At 43.4% G+C, this 22,084-nt stretch overlaps 1 protein-coding gene across 1 annotated transcript; it reads right to left on the reverse strand.

Moving 5' to 3' along the window:
* Positions 1–442: 442 nt before the first annotated feature.
* On the reverse strand, positions 443–16,293 carry LOC149441716 (uncharacterized). Its single transcript, XM_089656993.1, has 4 exons — positions 16,269–16,293; positions 15,933–16,187; positions 14,793–15,397; positions 443–448 (listed from the first exon to the last, which is right to left on the reverse strand). Exons 1-4 carry the CDS (start codon positions 16,291–16,293, stop codon positions 443–445), a joined length of 891 nt encoding a protein of 296 aa, XP_089513119.1.
* Positions 16,294–22,084: the final 5,791 nt, after the last annotated feature.

Here is a 22,084-nt window from a genome sequence, read left to right on the forward strand (position 1 = left end):
TCTTCCTGTCTGCCAACCGCAAGTACCTGTTAACTGTGCTTAGTCTGGCATGGTAGACAGGCACTATAGCATTATGTATAAGACCTAGGGGCAACCAAGTACTAGTAGGCCTACTTGCCTTCTGGGAAAGGGGGCTGCTATAGGTGATGAACACAGAAGCGAGCTATAGTGCCTGACCACCAACTCAAGGGGTAGGCATGACAGTAAGTATATTAAGCCTGGGAAGAGAGCATTAAAGCGTACCTGTTGCTTTATCCTACATGGGTAAAGCACAGGATCACATTTGGGTTGACTTTAAATCATATAGTAAACTATCCCTTTTTATTTACAGGTTGCGTGATTCATGTGCACATTTGTAGGGCAAAAAAAATCTGTAATAGATATTCTACTGACAAATCTGACTTCTGTGTCTGACAAAGAGCCATGTGAAAAGAGCCCACAGCTATGGCTGCAAGATAGGAAAAAGCAGAAAGGTCATTAGAGGTAGAATATACAATTAAAAAAGGAATATCATTATCTGTTTTTTGAAAAGTTTAATGCCGATCTGAATAACCAACCCAGTAAAGTTGTTTGTATATACAGTCATGTAGAAAAGTACACCCCATGGAAACTGTGGACTTTTTTTCAACATATTTGAACATGAATAGGTTCTTGATAGCAACAGGTTCTACAGGTAAAGGTGATATATTTGAACAAATGATGCAGAAAATTGACATGGTGTATTCATTTTAAGATCTAAATGAACAAAAGTGTAAAAAAAAAAAAAAAAGTGCAACCATACATTTACCACCACTTTAAATCTGTGAAGTTAGAATCTGGCATTCCAGAGTAGGTGCTAATAACAAGACTCCCCTTAGGGAACATGCAGGTGAAAGCTGTATTATTTAAACCTCAGATATCTAGGGTCTGGTGTTCTCTCTACTGAAGTCATCATGCCAAGATCAATAGAGCTCTCTAAAGCCCTCAGAAAGACACTTGGGGATGCTTATGAGTCTGGCAAGAGATTTTAAAAAGATCACCATATGAGAATTAGATTTTAAACAAACCTAACGTATCCAGAATTGCCCAGCCCAGCAGTTTCAATCCAAGATTTGACCTTTCAATGCAAAAAGAGGTCTCCAAGGACCCCAAAAAGGCATCATGGGGTGTTCAAGTAACTCTGTAAATGCATGCACTTTACTCCAGCTGTTCCAAAACAGAAAGCTATAGCACCAATTCAACCTTCATGAGATGTGTGCTAAGAAAAAGCCTTTGCTGTCCAAAAAGAGCATTAGGGCAAGATTACATCTGGTCATTGAACATATAGGCAAAGACAATGCCCTTCTGGTACAATGTGCTGTAGACTGCTGCAAACAACTCTATCTTTGATTGATCAAACATGTCTATTGCTACTGTGACCAACATTTAGACAGTATTTCAGAAAAGAAAAAAGCATACCAACTGTGAAGCATGGTGGTGGAACATTATGGTTTGCGATTGCTTCAACTAAACATTCTGCATCTTATCAAAGTGTGCTTGACACAAATGTGAAGCTTATCCAAACTTGAGGTTGAACCAGAAATTAATCTTTCAGTGGGTTAATGATCCAGAGTTCCCTATCAAATCCACCAAAGAATGGCTCAATAAGAAGAAATAGAAGGTTATAGACTGTCCTTATCAAAGCCCTGATTGAATTCTCATTGAAATTTTGAAAGGGGATTTTGTAAGGGGCAGTTCATGTAAGGAAACCCTTGTGGCCAAAAATGCAGCTGAGTTGATGTCAAAGAGACATGGGCATTCAGAGAAATTGTCTATAGAAAGTAATTTCTGTTAAAGGTGGCACCACCAGCTTTTGATTGATGCCAAGGGTGTAATTCTTTTTTTGCACAGCACACTATTATATCTATTGATATTTTTGTTGAATGAATTATGGAAAAATTATTTTTCTTCTTTTGTGCTGAGTCTGTGCTTACTGTGCACTGTCAGCACAGTGTCCAAGCTGTCACAGATAGCCATTGCTTATGATAGGGAGCTCCCAATTATGTGACCACTGGGACAGCCAATCACATCGGTCACATGATAGGGAGGTCCGTCTTTGCCTTCCATTGTTAAGGCCCTCTTAAAAAAGAGGTTAAACAGCATTTCAAAATGTACACTTGGCAAAAAAATGTAGAGTTTAAACTGATTAAGAGATAACTAAACCCAGTAATAAAAATGTAATATATTGCAGCTTACCAGTCTATAGATGCAATGGCTGCATTAGTTTTCCTTTTTTAAATAACATTTTTAACAAGAGCAGAAAATACCTGTTGATCCTGCCAAAAATGTAGTGTGCTTGTCACTTCCTGTGAGCTGAATGGAGGGAAAATAAACATTATCTTTCTCCCCATCCACCATATAATGGAGATGGGCAAAGGTAGGCAAGTGTGAGGTCCAGCCAGGGTGACAACTATAATGCTCCCTCCATGGATGCAGTGGAGAAATGAGAGTAGCCCCCCAGGGACAGGAAGTGTCTTATTTGCAGGAACACCAGGTGAAAATAAAGAAAATAGAAGAAAACTAATGCAGCCATCACATCTAGGACTAGCACGCTGTAATATATACAACTCGTGTGTTTGACTTTAGATTAGTTTGTCTTAAATGCATGTAACTGTCACGGAGTAAACATGTTTGAATGTTTTCAGGCAAGATGGGAATATAACAGATTAATGAACCATAGTAAGGAAGATCAACAGCCTTGTCACGTACAATAGTCAAACCGGTTTTATGTGACTTTTTTCTTTATGATCCATTTATTTATCAGTTTAGAATTTACATTTAGTTATAAATGCTGACTAAATCATTCTTTTATATTTAATACATGAGTTTATGGTTAAACTATACAAAAATATAAACATTTAAATATTCTGCATTAATGGATAAAATTTGTATAACACAATCACATAGGTAAATTGAAAAATATAGTCACATTTCCTTTTTATTGTTTAAAGCGGTAATAAACCCAAAACCAAAAATGTAATACTGTATATTGCAGCTTACCAATCACTGGATGTGGTGGCTGCATTCGTTTTCTTTTTTCAAATAAATGCTGACCAGTGTAAGCACCCGTCACTGGTAAATGGTTTATCTCAACCCTCTAGCTCGGGGGTCTCTAAACTTTCTATAGAAAGGGGTCAGTTTACTGTCCTTTAGACTTTAGGAGGGCCAGTGGGAGTAAAAAAGGTCCCGACCTCGGTGGGAAAAAATAATGCCCCATTGTGTTTGTGTCAGTCAGAGGAATTGTGCCCCATCATTGGTGTGATTGGGAGGAATTGTGCTCCATCACTGGTGTCAATGGAAGGCGCTGTGCCTCCTTCATTGGTGTGTGGGAAAAATACCCGATTGTTGGTATCAGTGGATGAAATAGTGCCAGATAACGGCAAGCAAAGGGCCACATCTGGCCCCCGGGCCGCGGTTTGGAGACCACTGCTATAACTGCTACTTTTGCCAAACAGCTTGGTCTGTTAAAGGATGTTGGAAAACAACAAACTTACTGGCTGGATTACCAGGTGTGTTGGAAGGGGAATTCGGAGGGCGGCAGGGGTAAGTATTGTTCTAGGAAGGAAAATTTCAGGGGTATTTTAAGAGTGGGGATTTAGTTGGGTATTTGCCGTGAGGAGAAAATGTGTGTACTGGGAGGGTAGAGGATTTGTGCTAAGAGGGGTGATTTGTTTTGGGGGGGAGGGCGTTTGAGCTGGGGGAATTGGGGACTGTGGGGCAAAGATTTGTGTTGGAAGGGGGGTTTTCACTAGGGGGGGGCGGATTTGTACTAGGAGGAGGGGTAATTTATGTTTAGGGGGTAAGCATGCAGATTAGTGCGTTTTTTTGGAGGGGGTATATTTGCTGATACATAATGCTCATACATCTTGAGGGCTGCAGTTAGGCATGTTCATCCTGGGCTGTAGATGACTTTGTCCCAGCACTGGCTCTTTGAAATGGTTTTGCACAGAGCAGCCCTGATCCTCTTCTACTTGGGTCCCCCCCACCGGTGCTCCTGCCTCCTCCCCCTTGACCAGTGCCCCCAATAACAGGCTTGGCCCTTAACCATACTCTCCTCATTGGCTCACTGGCTGTGTTTGACAATTGAGAAGAGAGAGATCTGAGACTGAGGATCAAGATGAAACTCAGGTCATTATTAGGAGGGGGGCAGCAGCACACAGAAGGTTTTTATCTAAAAAATCTTCAGCCTTCACAACCACGTTAAGGTATATCTAAACACAAAACTTTTTTTTCGGATAGTGTAGGCAGTGATTACAATCCCTGCAAGGTTTTTGTGCCATCTGGATACCACTGGAGAGATTTCTCTTTACTTCCTGCCCTGAGCACACAAGAAGTAATTTTACATTTCCCTACATTGAGGAAAGATCCCCTCTTGTCACTGGAGTTGTCACTGGAATTAGTGTCCCTATTGGAGGATTTCCTTAATATTCATGTCCTTGTGACAATTGAAAATGGTAGATTTTTCCTTTTTCTTTCTTTTCTTGGGGCAGTGGTTACCAGGAAAAATAGAGTTAGTTAATGTGTGTTAGTGTTGACTAAAGGCAAATAGACTGTTTATTTGCAGGGGAAGTTGCACTTTGCAAGGGAATTTTTCCAAGAGCTTGGTGAATGAGGTGAAGCTCTGCTTGTACGAAAGAACTTGCAGTTGTCTAGTAATGGCGTCAAGAGCACAAGTTCCTTCATAAGCTTCTCCTACTAGAACAGTTACCCTCCTGCTTGAGGCTTTAACCCTTTGCCATCTTTTGCCCATTCTATGCCAAAAGCTTCCTCATAACATTCCTGGTGGTTATCCTTTAGATCCCCAAAAGAAGGAATGTCCACACAAAGCTAGGGTTGCTGCACTTTACTGATGGAACTTGGAAGATAGCACAAACAGTCGCATCACATCGATATACTATCCAGGGTTGCTTGTCAATCACATTTAGTGTACAGTCCGCACAGGACCGGTGCAAGATTATTTTGCTCCCTAGGCCAGACCAGCTACTTGCACCCCCCCCCCCCCCAAAATTAAAATTAAATAATTTTAAAAACAGTAGAAAATATTAAATCAACAAAACATGAAACTGCTAAATTTTGTTTAATTTGCAAAAATAAGTGCCATAAGATAGCGCCGACAGATTCCAGGCTGGAATTCCCCAGGCAATGGGGGCAGATAAAACACTGTGACAGCAGGCAGCCCCCACACACACACACACGCCAACTGAACTGAGAGATCCCACACAGTGACAGATCCGACACAACACACCACCACCAACACTGGCACAGATCAGCAGGCACTAGAAGAGCAGGCTGTGGGATTGTGATGATGTCATCACTCACTAACACATTGCACATGTGACGAATGGCCGGCCGGGTCACACTCACACAGACATCAGAGTCACACATTACCTTCCTCCGCAGGCACAGCTCTACCTCTGCTGATGAATGGGTAGAGAAGGGCTGGAACTCCACAGTGATCATCAGCTGCCAGCCACCTTGCAGTAGGGGACTGAGTCTGAGAGGAACACTGGAAGGAGCAGCAGCTCAGCTGCTACACTGGCCCCAGACACCGGGCATCTTCCTCTGTCCCTTTTTCCTCCCCCTCTGCCGCCTCTCCCCTCAGCTGAAGGATCGTTCATGATGTGGCAGCATCCCACACAGAGAGAGTGCTGGCCTGTGCTGCACCCAGGGGCACCTAGGTGGCAGTGTGTCCTAGGCGGTCGCCTAGTTTGTCTAGTAGAAGCACCGGCCCTGGGTCTGCATGTCTGTATTCCGCACTCCGCACATATGAAAGCACCATGCAGCTATTTTATTAAGCCATCTTCCCTTAACGAGTCTCTTTCTACCTGGGGTCATTAGTACTCACTGAGATGTGATCTCTACAGTCAACTTACCATGGGGCAACCTTTCCTGGGACCCCAAGGGGGATAGCTTCACTGCAGGGATTTTTTGGCTAAGCTTAAAAGGACTTTTGTAACCAACCCTAGCCCCCAACTTCATAGGGTCAGCAAATCTACGGTCAGCTCTTCTGGGTGCAGGTCTACCTCTCCCCAGCCTCCAGCCCTGTCCAGGGCCTCCACTTGCTGGCTACATATGCATAGGTATGGGGTGTTTAGCTCTCATGCCCCAACAGCAACAGAGATCCTCCCAACCTGGCTTATATGTGGGTAAGGACTCATCCATGACATTACTACAGGAGGGCCCTAACTAAAAGGGGTCTAACACCTGATGTCTGCTGTAACAAGACACTATTGTAGAACACTATTGTAGAGACCAACTAACTGCACACATTTACATTCTGACTTCTATTATCCAATCTTGAGCAAGCAAAAATGCTGACCTTCCAAAGTGAACAGCCAATCTGTTTTTAGCAAAAAAACCTTAGTGAATCCTGCCAGTGGGGACTAGAGATGGGAAGGCCTGGAAAAAAATGGAAACATTGGAAAAAAAACATTTTTTCTCCGTTTTTTTCCAAAGCCGTTTTTTGGGGGTTTTTTTTCAGGAAAAATTGTAAAAAAATAAAAAAGTGTGGAATATGTAAATTTAAAATTATAATATCTATGACATGGTATTCAAACTATATAACATGAAGACTTTATGAAAGATTTCTGAGTCTTTATGTAAAGTTCTCTCAGATGAATACAAGCAAATCCTGGAATACAATTCACGTAACACTGTACTTCAGATGAGAGAATCTGCATTTCTGCCAATAAGGGGCACTGCAGGGGAAAGGTTCCAATTTAACCTGTTTGTTGGCTCCATCTTGTACCTCCTACAGTTGGATGATTGTTGGGATACAGTAGATCAGTGGTTCTCAACCTTCCTAATGCCGCGACCCTTTAATACAGTTCCTCATGTTGTGGTGACCCCCAACCATAAAATTATTTACCCAGTAATTATAATTCATAAAGTGTCGTTTTACCTCCAATACTGCTGTTTTCAACACCGTAGCTGCTTTCAACACCGTAGCTGCTCATTACACATCGGAAATATGTGTTTTCCCGATGGTCTTAGGCGACCCCTGTGAAAGGGTCATTCGACCCCCAAAGGGGTCGCGACCCACAGGTTGAGAACCACTGCAGTAGATGATAGTTTCTGTCTTCCTCTCAGGCCTTAACTGGCAGGCAAGATGGTAAATTTGAACATTTAGTTTATCTTTATAACCTTTAAAACATTCTATTAACATCCTCCACATCACAGCATAACGTTTACCTATAGTCTGGTCCAGGGGTGGACTGACAACTCATGGGGCCCCCGGGCAATAGGGGATCATGGGGCCCCTGTGTCCTTGCCCAAACTCAAAAAAGCCTATGAAAAAGGTACCAGGGGCATCTCATGGGGCCCCTACTGACCCCGGGCCCTCGGGCAGTGCCAGAGTTTCCAAATGGTCAGTCCGCCCCTGGTCTGGTCAGTAAATGGTGAGACCAACATCTAGAGCAGTGTTTTTTAACTGGGGTTCAGCCACGATCTGCCGATCCATCACAAGCAGAAGATGGTAGATAGCATCCCCACATAGCTGAAAGTCAAGCTACAGAGCCGCAGAGGGAAACAACTTGCACCACTGTCCTGCACCGATTCCAGCTGGCCCTCCCCTCTGTCCTAGGTGTCTTAGTATGACATCACTTGGGAGGGACAAGAGAGGAGGGTGGGCGGGGATCAGCACACCAGATCTGATCCAGAAGCTTTCTTGAGCTACACTGTATGAGGAAAACCGCTACAGGTCCAAGTATTGGGCCCTCCAGTACTGTCTCATCCTGGCCCCCCTGTACTGTTCTGTGCTCTACTGGACCCCTATACTGTTCCCGTCTGGCCTCCCTGTACTGTTTTCTTCTGCTCCCTCCATACTGTCCCCTTCTGGTCTCCCTATACCGTTCCCTTCTGGCCACCCTGTACCGTTCCCTTCTGGCCTCCCTGTACCGTTCCCTTCTGGCCTCCCTGTACCGTTCCCTTCTGGCCTCCCTGTACCGTTCCCTTCTGGCCTCCCTGTACCGTTCCCTTCTGGCCTCCCTGTACCGTTCCCTTCTGGCCTCCCTGTACCGTTCCCTTCTGGCCTCCCTGTACCGTTTCCTTCTGGCCTCCCTGTACTGTTTCCTTCTGCTCCCTCCATACTGTTCATTCCTGTTCCCCCTGTGCTATTCCCTCCTGCTCCCTCTGTAGTGTGCTGTGCTCTTCTCCCCCCTCCCATGTACTGTTCCCTCCTGCCCCTCCCTTAAGTTCTCCCCTGCCCCCACTATACTGATCTCTCCTTGTCCCCCTATACTGTTCTCTCCTACCCCTCTATAAAGTTCCCTTCTGCCCCCCGCCCCATACAGTTCTTTCCTGGCTCCCCTGTTCTTTTTTTTTAATATCTTTTATTAATTTTTTATTACAAAAATCAGCATTGTATCAAACAATTAAAAAATACAACTTTTCACATAAATTTACCTATTCTTATCCCCTTTCACCATCTTTCCACCCTCCCCTCCCCATTACATTTCCCCAGCCCATATTTAATTCTTTTTACTTCTAGTTTCTCCTAAATTCTTCTGTCTATATTCATCTCCCTTCTCTCATGCCTCCTCTCTCTTACCTTCATGTGAGACACTACTGCTATTCAATGACCCTGGCTCCCCTATTCTGATCTCTGCTTGTTCCCCTATACTGTTCTCTCCTATCCACCCATACAGTTCTTTCCTGGCCCCCCTATTCTGATCTCTCCTTTTCCCCTATACTGTTCTCTTCTGTTCCCCCTGTAATCTTCCCTCCTGCCCCCCCATACTGTTCTCTTCTGTCCCCCCTGTAATCTTCCCTCTTGGCCCCCCTGTACTGTGCTGTACCTTTCTTCCCCCCCCCCATGTACTGGTCCCTCCTGCCGCCCTTACAGTTCTCTTCTGGACTCCCTGTACAGTTCTTTCCTGGCCCCCCTATACTGTTCCCTCTTGGCCCCACTATACTAGTCCCTCCTGGTCCCCCTATACTGTTCCCTCTTGGCCCCACTATACTAGTCCCTCCTGGCTCCCCTATACTGTTCCCTTTTGGTCTCCCTATACTTTTCTCTCCTGGCCCCCTATACTGTTCCCTCCAGCCCCTCCCCCTCTCTTGCTTAAAGTGGTATTAAACCCCAAACTAAAATGTAATTGCAGCTTATCAATCATTAGATATGGTGGCTGTATTTTTTTCCTGTTCTTTTGCTTTTTCCCCTCTGTCTTCACCTGGTGATCTAGCCAGTAACACACCACCTGTATCAGAGTTCCCCCCCCCCTCTGGATGAAAGAGCACAGGAGGCACAACAGACAGCAGTATTGTCAGCCTGGGGAGGGGGGGAGATGTACTAGCAGATTTACATACTGTAACAGAACTGGACCCCGACTGCACTAGGGTATTTCCGTTAGACTTCTGCTTCCCTGTCCCAATACCAACCACGGACACCACCCTGACCATACAGAAAATAGACAGCACCAGACTCTCTTAAGACAGGAAGTAGACTGCTTTATTTTAACACAAACACAAGATATATACACAGGGCGAGGAAATACAACCAGGAACAGGAAACACATCATCAGGCCCTCCCATCAGGGGGAAGGGCTGCAGGAACCACCCCCCACCAACCCAAGACACACAATAGAACAATGGAACAACCAGGTGGCATTGGACAATACAGGAACACATGCATCACCGGAATGCCGGTTTTGTTAAACGCCTACAGCGCTAAAGCTTCTCCCAGGCTGGGAAGGGCGCGGCCTCCAGACTCCTATAATAGATCTTACACAATAGTAGAAGATTTTGGAGGAGTACCCCTGAAATGAAGGATTGAAAGATATGGATTCCTTAGGATAGCCTATGCTTGAGAATAACTTCAAGAGGGTAATAGTACCTGGTATCACTCTTGGCTGGATTACAGAGGGTACTAGTACCTAGTATCACTATTCACAAGTGGTTGGCGTGGTCACGAGTTTTTCACGTTTTGGGTTTAATTTATTTATTTATTGATTTATGCATTGAAAGAATAAGTATATATTTATATAATATTTGACAGGTTTTTTTTTTTCTTTTCTCACTATTTTAAGAGTGGTTTTGTGTTTTTGCACAGAGTGAAGTACATATATTTAAAAAGATAATACACTATGAATTTTTTCTTTTCCTTTTTTTTTGAGGTTTTCATGGAATATTTAGGATCAATTTCCATTTAACTGGATTGAAGTGAAAATTTGGGACTTGGATATTGGACACATTTGGATTCTGTTTTATTTTATTTTATTTTATGTGATTTTGGGACACAATTGGGAGTGAATTTAAATTGGACACATATTTTAAGTTGAATAATATTTATTTTGATTGTATAAATTGATTATATTTGTAGAATTTAATTTTGGGCTTTATGTGAAATGTATACACAATATCCGGACAGAGCACCCTGCGCCCCTTACAGGCACAGGGTGCCTTTACACATAAGAGGGATTTGGGGAGATGATACAGGGGTCCCCCCACCCCCAAAAGTCACTCCCGTCAAATATACACTAACAAATTAAAGCCAAACTCCAGCTAAAACTGATTAGTTACAGCAGTTTTTTTTTCATTTTGGGTTAAAGGTAAATAAAAGCTGAGCATTATAAACACTCCTGCCAGTGTTAAATGGTTTGTCTCATCCGTGTAAATGGATACATTCTGCTGGAGTGCTTGTGCTTTTGAAAAGCAACAGACTTACTGACCGGATCCCCAGATGAAAAAGGAAGAAAGAAAGTCTGAAATAGAAAGTGAATGCAGCCATCACATCTATGAATTGGAAAGCTGCAATATAATAAATGTGTGCTTTTGTGTTTACTACCACCTAAAGGTATGATGTAATTATAGCTTCTCCTTTAAATGGACTCGAGGACAAGGATGAGCAGCTGTGATCTTCCCCTGGCACTTAGCTTTGGAGCCCCGCTGTCCCTGTAGCTGCCGGTATTCTCATCTTTTCTGTGGCCTTGACTATTTATAAAGTGTTAAAAATGCATGCCGTGAAATTGAAACTCATATAAAAAAAATGGCAGAAAACCACAATGAAACAGAGGGATTAAAGTGGCTTCATTCTTTTTTTTTTTTAAAGGGAATGCATGTCTTTTTTCAATATATTTTCCTTATTTATTTTCTTCAGGATTTGCAGTTCATTTGGAATCAGGCTAAGATGTAATATTTTGCCTAAAATAATTTCATATGAACCACTTGCAGGCTCTGAATCCATGTGATTATATTAATCTGTCACAACATCTCTATATGCATAGGACAGTGTTTTTCAACCTTTCTTTAGTCTTTAAAATTATGGACAGTCTTGAGGCACCCCATTCTAAAATATAAAAAACTATTCTAATAGTTTTATGTAACACAGCATTATCCACACATGTAGAACACCCAACATTTAGGGACTCTTTAATGACTGGCATAGTACCACTGGATTGGCGTTTAATGTGGTGCCGATATTTAAAAAGGGGTTCAAAATCTTTACCAAGTAATTATAGACCTGTTAGTTTAACTTCTCTAGTTGGGAAGATACTGGAGAGTTTAATAAAAGACCACATACTCTAGATGAGTTCTTACTGGAAAAAATATTTTAAGGAACAGACAGCATGGATTCATGAAAGACAGAAGTTGTCAAACAAATCTGATTTTTTTTTTATGAGGAGGTGAGCAAACTCTTGGACAGAGGTTTAGGGACGTGACGTCAGACGCTAAACCGGAAGGAGCGGCGCGGCCATATTGGTATTGGAGATATAGCGTTTGAACTGATGGGACAGATGGTTGGACTTCCCAAATCTTGAATGTAAGTGTGACAGTAGGCAGGTGAAATCACCTGGTTGCGTCCTGGATGGACGATATATTTGTCCGAGATTCAGGGTTTATGGGGATTTGTACCACTAGAGGGAAGTGCTGAGTCCTTCAGCACTGAGATAATGAGCCCAGCTGAAGGTAGTGGGCTCATTAACACTTGTATAAAGCTTCCCAGAGTGCTTAGGGAGTTGCTCCACCCTGGAACCAGATCTGTGCCTGAACTGTCTGGGGAGCTGACCTGTTATCTGTGTGGCTAGCCTCCAAGTACTAGCAACTAGGTATAGCAGCAGGCTGTACCTAGTGGGTAGCTAGGGAAAAGCTGTTGTTGCAGTAAGTAGCCAAGTTGGCCAGGATTTATTTTGATGTCTCTTTTTGTTTATCATTTTTTCTGTAAATATTGTAAATAAATTGCACCTGTTTGTTTTCACCTCCACTATTGTTGTGCTGTGCCTATCTTTTTGTGTTGTGCACCCATCCAGGGGGTCACACACACCCGCTGCCGAGCTAACCCTGTTACAGTAAGATACTAATAAAATGTGTTTTTTACCTTCTACACTCCACTGTTGATTTCTGTTATCTACTCTCATGAGGACTTGGAGATGGGGAACAAGGCATACCTGCAGAGGGGAAGCTGGCAATACATCCCTGAAGGGCTGGTATATACTATTTGATGCTGCAAGAGGAGCTAATTTATGCTGGTCTATGCTGCAAGAGGGTAATGGCCTTGAATCCCACTATTGTGTGGCACCACTGATTGTACACAATTTCACATGATGAGGAGTTTGTTATTATTACCTCACTAGTGTGGGGTGTCACGGAGTGTTCACTGAAAGTTATCTACTTATCTATTTTGGATATGCTATTATTCACTTTTGATATTTGTGCTCACAGAGTGCTGTGTGCATATATTTAGTTATATATATTTATATTTTTTTTTGTGTGCTTTCTTCACTGGATTATTGTTTGTTTTTGCATATATCACGTATTAATACTTAAGAATATAAGGGTTATACACTATATTTAGTTTATATTTTTTTTTTAGGTTTTCTGGATTTGAAGTGGCGAATGGAAACGGATATTGTGTGGATTATTTGAAGACTTGTTTTGGACAATTTCTTGGAATTTTAGTGTGAGGACTTTTAGGAGTTGGTTATAGGTATTTAAGAAAAGGTTTTTGTATTTGTACTTTCAAGGCTGAAAGTGTGACTTTTCTTCTTGGGTATTGATTTAGAAGAGTTTTCTTTTCGAATAAGAATATGCATGCATCATACATACTGGGGGGGGGGTACAACTGGGGGAATCAATGGCGGAAAAGGATCTGGGAATTCTGGTAGATCACAAGCTTATTAATAGCATGCAATGCCAAGCTGCGGTTTCTAAAGCAAGCAAAATACTCTCTTGTATTAAAAGAGGTATAGACTCCAGAGAGAGAGATATCATTTCCCTAGTACAAATCATTAGTAATGCCTCATCTGGAATATGCAGTTCAGTTTTGGGCACCAATTCACAAAAAGAACATTGGGGAACTGGAGAAACTACAGAAAAGGGCAACCGAACTGATAAGAGGCATTGAGGAGCTCAGCTATGAGGAAAGATTAGAGGAACTGAATTTATTCACTCTTGAGAAGAGGGGATTAAGGGGGGAAATGATCAACATGTATAAATACATCAGTGGTTCATATAGTGAACTCAGTGTAGAGCTATTCACCCTGAGGTCATCACAGAGGACAAGGGGCACTCTTTACGTCTAGGAGGAAAAGAAACTTAATCTCCAAACACGGAAAGGTTTCTTCACAGTGAGAGCTGTGAAAATGTGGAATAGACTCCCTCAAGAGTTGGTTCTGGCCAGCTCAGTGGATTGCTTTAAAAAAGGCCTGGATTCTTTCTTGGATACACACAATATAACTGGATATAGGTAAAGTTGATCCAGGGAATATCCGATTTCCTCTCGGGGGATTGGGAAGGAATTTATTTTCCTGCAGGAGCAAATTGGATCATGCTTTGCTGGGTTTTTTTGCCTTCCTCTGGATCAACTGTGGGTATAGGATTATAGCTTTTTTTTTTTTTTTTTTTTTTAATGGTTGAACTGGATGGACGTTTGTCTTTTTTCAGCCAGACTAACTGTGTAACTATTAGAGGTGGTTTATTCTTCCAAAGCAATTACACTTTTACACACTGGTTCCAGTGTTTCTCCTCTCCCTCACTGATGAAGAGGGGCAGGGGAGGGTCAAACTAGGATTCTGTGCAGGCAGCTGACATCCTCTTTATCAACTGATGAGGTCATTGGTTGTCAGGACCCGGCGGCTAGAAGGTCGTAATGGTGCACAATGAAAACCTGTGGCTAACTAAAAGGCAGTGTCACGATATAAGGTCAGGTTCAGAGACCAGTTGCTACAGCAGTTGTAAGGCTTACCTGAAACCAGCAGGATTGGTACACCAGCGGCCCACCCTGGGAATGACGCAGACTCACCTGAGGTGCAGAGTCTAAGCATCCACTGGTCTTCCCCAGAGCTCCTAATGGTGGAGATGGATTTGGCTGTGTGTGAATGCCAGGTCGCAGATCTCAGGATCTCCCCACCAGGGAATGAGTAGGCTGGAACCCAAAAGCGGATCAAACAGTTCAGGGATCAAACAGAAGCGGAGTCAGTCTCAAGCCAAGGGTCGGTCACCAATGGTAGTAGATAGGATGAGGCAGAATCATAGTCAGTAGCAAGCCAAAGGTCGGTAACGTAGATGAAGACAGCAGCAGGAACAGTAAGCGGGATATTGGCTGGTAAGGCACAATAATCTGGCAAGGAGGAAGTGCATGGACATGGCTTTTATAAGGAAGTTTATGGGAGGAGCAAGGAGTTCAAGGTTCAAGAGAAATCAAGGCACAAGGCAGGATTATCCAAGAATTGTCAAGGGAGCTGTCCAGCATTCCAGATAGCTCAGTGAGAAGAGACATTGCCTCCCACTGCAGAAGGACCAGGTTCAATCCCAGACTCTGACAGTACTCCCCTCCTCACAGGACGTCCCCTGGACGTCTTAGGACCAGGCTTGTGAGGAAACCTCTGGTGAAATTCTCTTATCAATCTAGGAGCATGGACGTTTTCCTCAGGCTCCCAAGAATTTTCCTCTTGCCCATATCCTTCCCATTGGACAAGATACTGCAATTTTCCTCTAAACATCCTAGAATCAAGAATCTTCTCTACCACATATTCTTCTTCACCCTGTACCTCAACAGGTGGAAGAAGAATTCTTCCAGAGAAAGGATTTTCATGAAATGGTTTGAAAAGTGATACATGAAACACAGGGTGAATCTTCATACTGTCAGGAAGTTTTAAGTGAAAGGTGACTGGGTTGATCTGAGCAGAAATCTGGAAAGGTCCCACAAACTTTTGGCCCAACTTTGCAGCTGGAACATAAACCTTCAGATTTTTGGTAGATAGCCAAACCTTGTTGCCCACATGAAAGATAGGAAGTGATCTGCGATGACTGTCGGCAGCCCTTTTATAATTTTCCTGAGCCTTCCCCAAGGTCTCGATCAACTTCGCCTGAATCTCCTGCAATGTAGTTAATCTGTTGGCAACAGAAGGAATTTGAGTTGTGATAGGGAGATCCGGGATAAAAACTGGATGATACCCCATATTGAGGAAAAAGGGGCTTTGGGAAGTGGAGCTATGTTTAGCATTGTTATAGGCAAACTCTGCCGTAGGTAGATAGTCCACCCAGTCATCCTGAAGATAACTGACGAAGCACCGAAGGTACTGTTCCAAAGTTTGATTGGTCCTCTCAGTCTGACCATTAGATTATGGATGAAAAGCAGAGGACAGGTTAACGGTTACCCCTAAAGCTGAACAAAAGCTTTTCCAAAATTTTGAAGTAAATTGTACTCCTCTATCAGATACCACATCATCAGGGATTCCATGTAATTTAAAAACATCTCGAACCATCAACTCTGCAGTTTGTTCAGCAGACGGTACCCCCTTAACCGGGAATGAAATGAGCCATTTTAGTAAGGCGGTCGACAACTACCAAGATCGTAATCATTTCTCTTGAAGGAGGTCATTCGACTATGAAGTCCATAGAAATTGACCCCCAAGGCCTTGATGGAACAAGAAGTGGTTGGAGCAACCCCAAAGGAGAAGCTCGGGGTGTCTTATGACATGTCAAACAAGAGGCCACGTAGCTTTTGATATTTTTCTTATAACAAGGCCACCAGAAGGAACGTGCCAGAAGATCCTCTGTTTTTGACATCCCAAAGTGTCCCGCCAGTTTGGAGTCATGCACTAATTTGAGGACTTCCACCCGAGCCGACTCAGGTACATGGAGACGATGCTCTAGAGTCCAAAACCCGTTCTTGTACTCAAGGTTAATGTCTCTAGGAGGATCACTGAGAAGTGGGTTGTTCTCATACCCCTCTTTGAGAAGACTCAAGAATGTCTTTGCACTTGTGGCCCCTAGAAAGTTCTTTTGAGTTAGGATCGAACATTCGGAATTACCCTCCTGGGGAGGCTCAGACAGCATCCTTGATAAGGCATCGGACTTACCATTCCTTGATCCAGGTCGATATGAAATGATAAAATTGAATCTAGAAAAGAATAGCGACCAACGTGCTTGTCTAGAAGACACCCTCTTGGCCGAGCGAACAAATTCCAGATTCTTATGGTCAGTGAGAACAGTTACAGGGTGATTAGCTCCTTCTAGCAGATGCCTCCATTCCGAAAAGGCTTCCTTAATTGCCAGTAGCTCTTTAATCCCAATGTCGTAATTTCTTTCGGCTGGAGACATCAAACCGGAAAAATAGGCACAAGGATGAAGCTGCATCTTTTCATCACTTCGCTAAGATAGGATCGCTCCCACGGCAGAATTGGAAGCATCTACTTCCACTATAAAAAGGGTAGTTCAGGATCGGGATGTACCAAGATTGGTGCAGAAGTGAAAATAGTTTTCAGCTTCTCAAACGCAGCTTGTGCCTCAGAGGTCCACACGAAGGGTACCCCTTTCTTGGTAAGTTGTGTGATTGGAGCTATCACTCTAGAGAAGTTTCTTATAAATTTTCTGTAGAAGTTGGCAAACCCGACAAAACGTTGAATTTCCTTAACATTTCTGGGTGCTGACCAATCTACCACTGCTTTGACCTTCTCGGGATCCATGCTCACTCCCTCCGGAGAAATGATATAGCCTAAGAACTGGATCTGGGTTTGTTCAAACTCACATTTCTCCAATTTAATGTAAAGTCTATTTTTCCTTAATCTTTCGAAAACTGTGCAAACATGTTTGCGGTGCTCTTCCCAATTATCAGAAAAGATAAGGATATCATCCAGATAGGCAATTACAAATTGGTCCAACAGATCACGAAAGACATCGTTGATAAAATGTTGAAATGTTGCAGGGGCGTTGCAGAGTCCAAACGGCATCACCAAGGATCCAAAATGCCCATACCTGGTTCTGAAGGCAGTCTTCCATTTGTCTCCTTGACGAATGTGGACAAGGTTATATGCCCCTCGTAGATCAAGCTTGGTAAAGATCTTAGCAGAACAAAGTCTTTCCAACATTTCCGAGATTAAGGGTAATGGATAGCGGTTTTTAATAGTGATTTTATTCATGTCTCCGTAGTCAATGCATGGATGCAAGGTGGAGTCTTTCTTTTTAACGAAGAACAGGGCTGCCCCCACAGGAGAAGTTGAGTGTCTAATAAAGCCTTTTCCCAAATTATCATCGATCCACTCCCTGAGTACTTTTAGTTCAGGTTCTGACAGATTGAACAGGCGGCCAAAAGGTATTTCTGCCCCTGGGAGCAGCTCAATAGGGCAATCATATGGGCGAAGAGGGGGCAATTTATCTGCATTTTTCTTGTCACAGACATCCCGAAACTCATGGTAATGTGGGGGCAAATTGTCATATGACTGGATAGGCACTATATCACTTAGCGCCTCCTTGGTTGGTGACTGACTTGGTTGGCAAGGTTTTTTGCAATATTTTTTACAGTGGGAGGACGTAAAATCTATAGTTCGTGCTCCCCAGTTAATGGCAGGATTGTGAGTGGAGAACCAAGGAATGCCCAGGATGATGGGAAACTTGGGTGATGTAATCAGCTGAAAGCTGATGGTATCACAATGGTCAGCCTCAAACAACAGAACCAGGGGAACCGTTTTATGGGTAACAGGTCCTGAAGATAAGGGTGACCCATCAACTGTCTCCATATCAATATGGGTAAATGTATCTCTTGCTTGAATATTATTGCTGTTGTCAAACTCTATATCCATAAAGTTCCCCCCTGCCCCGGAGTCTAGCATAGCTGAGAGGAGATTTCACGGCCCTCAGATACAAGTTTAATAGGGATAACAAAGTGAGAAAGTAGTGAGTTCACCTTATTCTCTTTAGAAATCAGTGGGGAGACAGACTGGCTTATGGAGTTTATGTGTTCAGGCTCAATCACATCAGTCACAATAGTTCTTTTAAGCTTGTTAGGACAATTAATTGCATAATGACCAGAATCCCCACAATAAAGACATAAGTTCTCTGAACGTCTTCTCTCTTTCTCCTGGATGGAAATGGATCTCTTGATCGCATCAACCTGCATAGGCTCAAGAGTGTTAGAACCCAGAGAGACTCTTGAATCCTGCTGAACAAATGGACTAGCAGAGAGATGCATGCCCCTATTACTTCCAAACATTCCCAACCTCTCCTTCCTCCTTTCTGTAAGCCTTTGATCGATTAGGATACACAATTGGATAAATTCCTCAAGATCATTAGGAATATCTACTCTGGCAAGCTCATCCTTTACCTGTTCCGAAAGCCCTTGGCGGAACTGGCTCTTTTGTGCTGCAGGGTTCCAAGTGGTATCTGCCATCCAACTTCTGAATTCGGCTGTATATTCAGTGACCAAGCATCTACCCTGCCGCAGACTATGCACAACGGTTGGGATCATCAAAAACCTGATTCATCGCGGTCAAAAAGGTATCAAAATTATTCAGAATGCTATGGTTCTGCTCTATATAAGGGGAGGCCCAAGCTAGAGCTTCCCCAGTCAGAAGCCCAATAATAAACATTACCTTCTTTTTCTCTGAAGGAAACGCAGCAGGGTACATTTGGAAATATACACAACATTGATTAAGGAAACCCCTGTAGTGGCGGCGGTCTCCATTAAACTTAGATGGTTAGGGCATATGTGAGCTAGTATCATCACGGTTCAGCAGTTGTCTCTGCAGAGCCTGAATCTCTCCCTGTTGCCTTTCTACTATACCTTGCAGTTCAGAAAATTTCTCTTGGTAGGTAACACCAAACTCTTGCAGCTCTGAAATTGCTGCCTGACAGGAGCCATGGCATTTGCTACAGCGGCCTCCATGTTTTGGGCCAGATTATTCTGTCACGATATAAGGTCAGGTTCAGAGACCAGTTGCTACAGCAGTTGTAAGGCTTACCTGAAACCAGCAGGATTGGTACACCAGCGGCCCACCCTGGGAATGACGCAGGCTCACCTGAGGTGCGGGGTCTAAGCATCCACCGGTCTTCCCCAGAGCTCCTAATGGTGGAGATGGATTTGGCTGCATGTGAATGCCAGGTCGCAGATCTCAGGATCACCCCACCAGGGAATGAGTAGGCTGGAAACCAAAAGCGGATCAAACAGTTCAGGGATCAAACAGAAGCGGAGTCAGTCTCAAGCCAAGGGTCAGTCACCAATGGTAGTAGATAGGATGAGGCAGAATTGTAGTCAGTAGCAAGCCAAAGGTCGGTAACGTAGATGAAGACAGCAGCAGGAACAGTAAGCGGGATATTGGCTGGTAAGGCACAATATTCTGGCAAGGAGGAAGTGCATGGACATGGCTTTTATAAGGAAGTTCATGGAAGGAGCAAGGAGTTCAAGGTTCAAGAGAAATCAAGGCACAAGGCAGGATTATCCAAGAATTGTCAAGGGAGCTGTCCAGCATTCCAGATAGCTCAGTGAGAAGAGACATTGCCTCCCACTGCAGAAGGACCAGGTTCGATCCCCGGCTCTGACAGGCAGTCTTGTTCCACCTACTGTACATGCTTGTGTACAAGTTTTGGGCAATTTTTAGAGATTTTGCCTAGGCACCCCTGAAGTAATCTCAAGGCACCCTGGTTGAGAAAGGCTGGTATATGACATGTGGGTTTTCATGAGGTTTATACCACCCAGGGCCCCCAGCATTGGACCATTTAAAATTATTTTAATTTTATTTGAATAAAGGCCAATAAAGTTTGTGTTTTGATCACATATTAAAGAGTAACTCCACTTTTGTTGAGAAAAAAAGCATTCCACTCTGGAAGATTCATGTACATTGCAGGGATTTTAACAAACTTTGTTACAGATTCCTACCTTTTTTTATTTTGAAGGGCTCTAATGAGGACAATTGCAGGGTCTACATCCCTTCAGATGTGATTTCTCTTTGAGAGAATCTCAACAAAAATGGCATTTTTGTTGCATTGGATGCTCAAAATCCAACTCGTATCTTACTGCAGACTTCTGGGAAAATCAGTCAGCCAATAACACAAGCAGGAAATGACTTTTTCTGGGAATCGTTCTGTAAACCATCTGTATACAGGATGCCTCCAGGTTGACATATTGCATTTTACAGAAAATTACAGAGCTACAGATTGAAAAGGTAAGGTTATTTTTAATACTATTCAATTACAAGTGTTTGGGGTTTTTTTGTATTTGCTATTTTTTACCCATGAAAATGGAGTTACCATTTAAGTTCTGGGCTTTCTTATTTTGAGACAATAAAGGCCAGTTAACACTAGAACGTGATGCAGGAAAGGCGTATTATTTGTGCTTTTTCTACACTGCAAGTAAACACGCTGTCCTTGTGAGACAATAATTATTTATGGCACCCCAAACACATCACACAAACACAGCACATTTGCGGCCACCAAACTGCATAGGACCACAGTACCATGCAGTTTGGTGCGGCGTAATTAGCAAAAGTATTTGCACTACTTTTTACATGTTCCTGTGCATTTGATAGCCGATTTAAATGAATGGGTTGTCAAAACCAGAACTCGAAGGAATGCACACATTCCTATTAGTAACATCTGTAACACAGTTTCCATTTACTCACCATATGCAATTCCAGGCCCTTTAACCACCACTCCCTAGGTTTCTGGAAACACCCTCCCAGCAGTTCAGAGAGGCTACACATAATGATGCAAAGTAGCTGGGCAAGTAATTTGCAGCCGGGTGGGAGGCACACCCCAGCCAGAAGTGGTGTGCGCTAGAAATTAGGTAGATGATCCTGAAAACTAGAGCTTGAAGTAGGTGATAGTCTCTTGTTGAAATTGCTGTCATTGTTATGTTAGTATTTGTCATGTACCTGGTAATGGAGCCTGACATGGAGAGGAAGGTGATCTCTTACACCTCTGGCTTGGAACCCCTGGTAAGGCAACAGGAGATGAATGAGCCTGGAGTGGCTCAAGTACCTGACAGTTCTAGTAATGAAGGCTGCAGATGAGACGTCTGTAAGCAGCTGTTGAAGCTTGGACCATGATGTAGGGCAGCAGGCACTTGGCAGGCTGGCAGGTCACAGACAGAAGGCATTTGGCAGGTTACAGGTAGCATGTAGAGCAGGGTCAGACAAGCCGGGTCAGTCACCAGCAGGCTCATCAGGAGCAGAACAGCAGACAGAAGGGTGGTCAGGTTCAGGTAGGAGTTGGCAATGATAAAGTAGACAAGCAAAAGGATCAGACAGAGATGTAAGTCAAAGGGCAAGTCAAGAGTCAGTTTAGGCAAAGTTCAAGCATGGTCAGACAGATCAGGACAGCAACAGAAGATCAACAGAAGATCAGATATTATATAGCAAATGCTGTAGACCAATAGACAAAGTCCCAGGGTTGCTGTGCTGTTTAAATAGCTTGCTTGAGGCCAGCCTAGTGGCGGGTGTGCACGCATGAGCACGTGTGAGAACGGGCATGGCTGATGGGTGTCCTAGATTGTTGCATAGTTATGCATCTGGGCACACTTTGCCTTCCCTGACAGTATGATCCCTGTGATTGGTAGGTAGACCGCCATCGCAAACCAACAGGACATCACCATAACTGTGGTTGGTGTAGGCAAAACTAATTCGGGGATTGAAACGCCACACCATAAGATTATATTCAGAACAAAGTTAATCAGGGCCTAAACAATGTAAGGTTGACAATCTGGAAATCCAGGGGTATCTGGTGATTTGGCTGGTGTTTGTGCATACTGCAACTTAATGCCGTTCAGCTGCTCATTTTGTGTGGGCAGCCGAGCCAGAGTCTTATAGCACGTGGTTTTTCTGCAAGAACAATCTACTATGGAGAGCACCTCCCTGAC

The sequence above is a fragment of the Staurois parvus genome, unplaced genomic scaffold, assembly GCF_062004578.1.
Source record: "Staurois parvus isolate SC_StPar_1 unplaced genomic scaffold, SC_StPar_1.0 ptg000955l, whole genome shotgun sequence".
NCBI lineage: Eukaryota > Metazoa > Chordata > Amphibia > Anura > Ranidae > Staurois > Staurois parvus.

Excerpts from the sequence above, each read along its gene's own strand:
- LOC149441716 (XM_089656993.1), bottom strand. The coding sequence starts at position 16,293 with ATGCTGTCTGAGCCTCCCCAGGAGG. Across the intron at positions 16,188-16,268 it reads GTCTGAGCCTCCCCAGGAGG|AGGGGTATGAGAACAACCCA; the intron begins GTAATTCCGAAT and ends GTCTTCTCAAAG. Across the intron at positions 15,398-15,932 it reads CGTGGCCTCTTGTTTGACAT|TTTTTATCCCGGATCTCCCT; the intron begins GTCATAAGACAC and ends GGTATCATCCAG.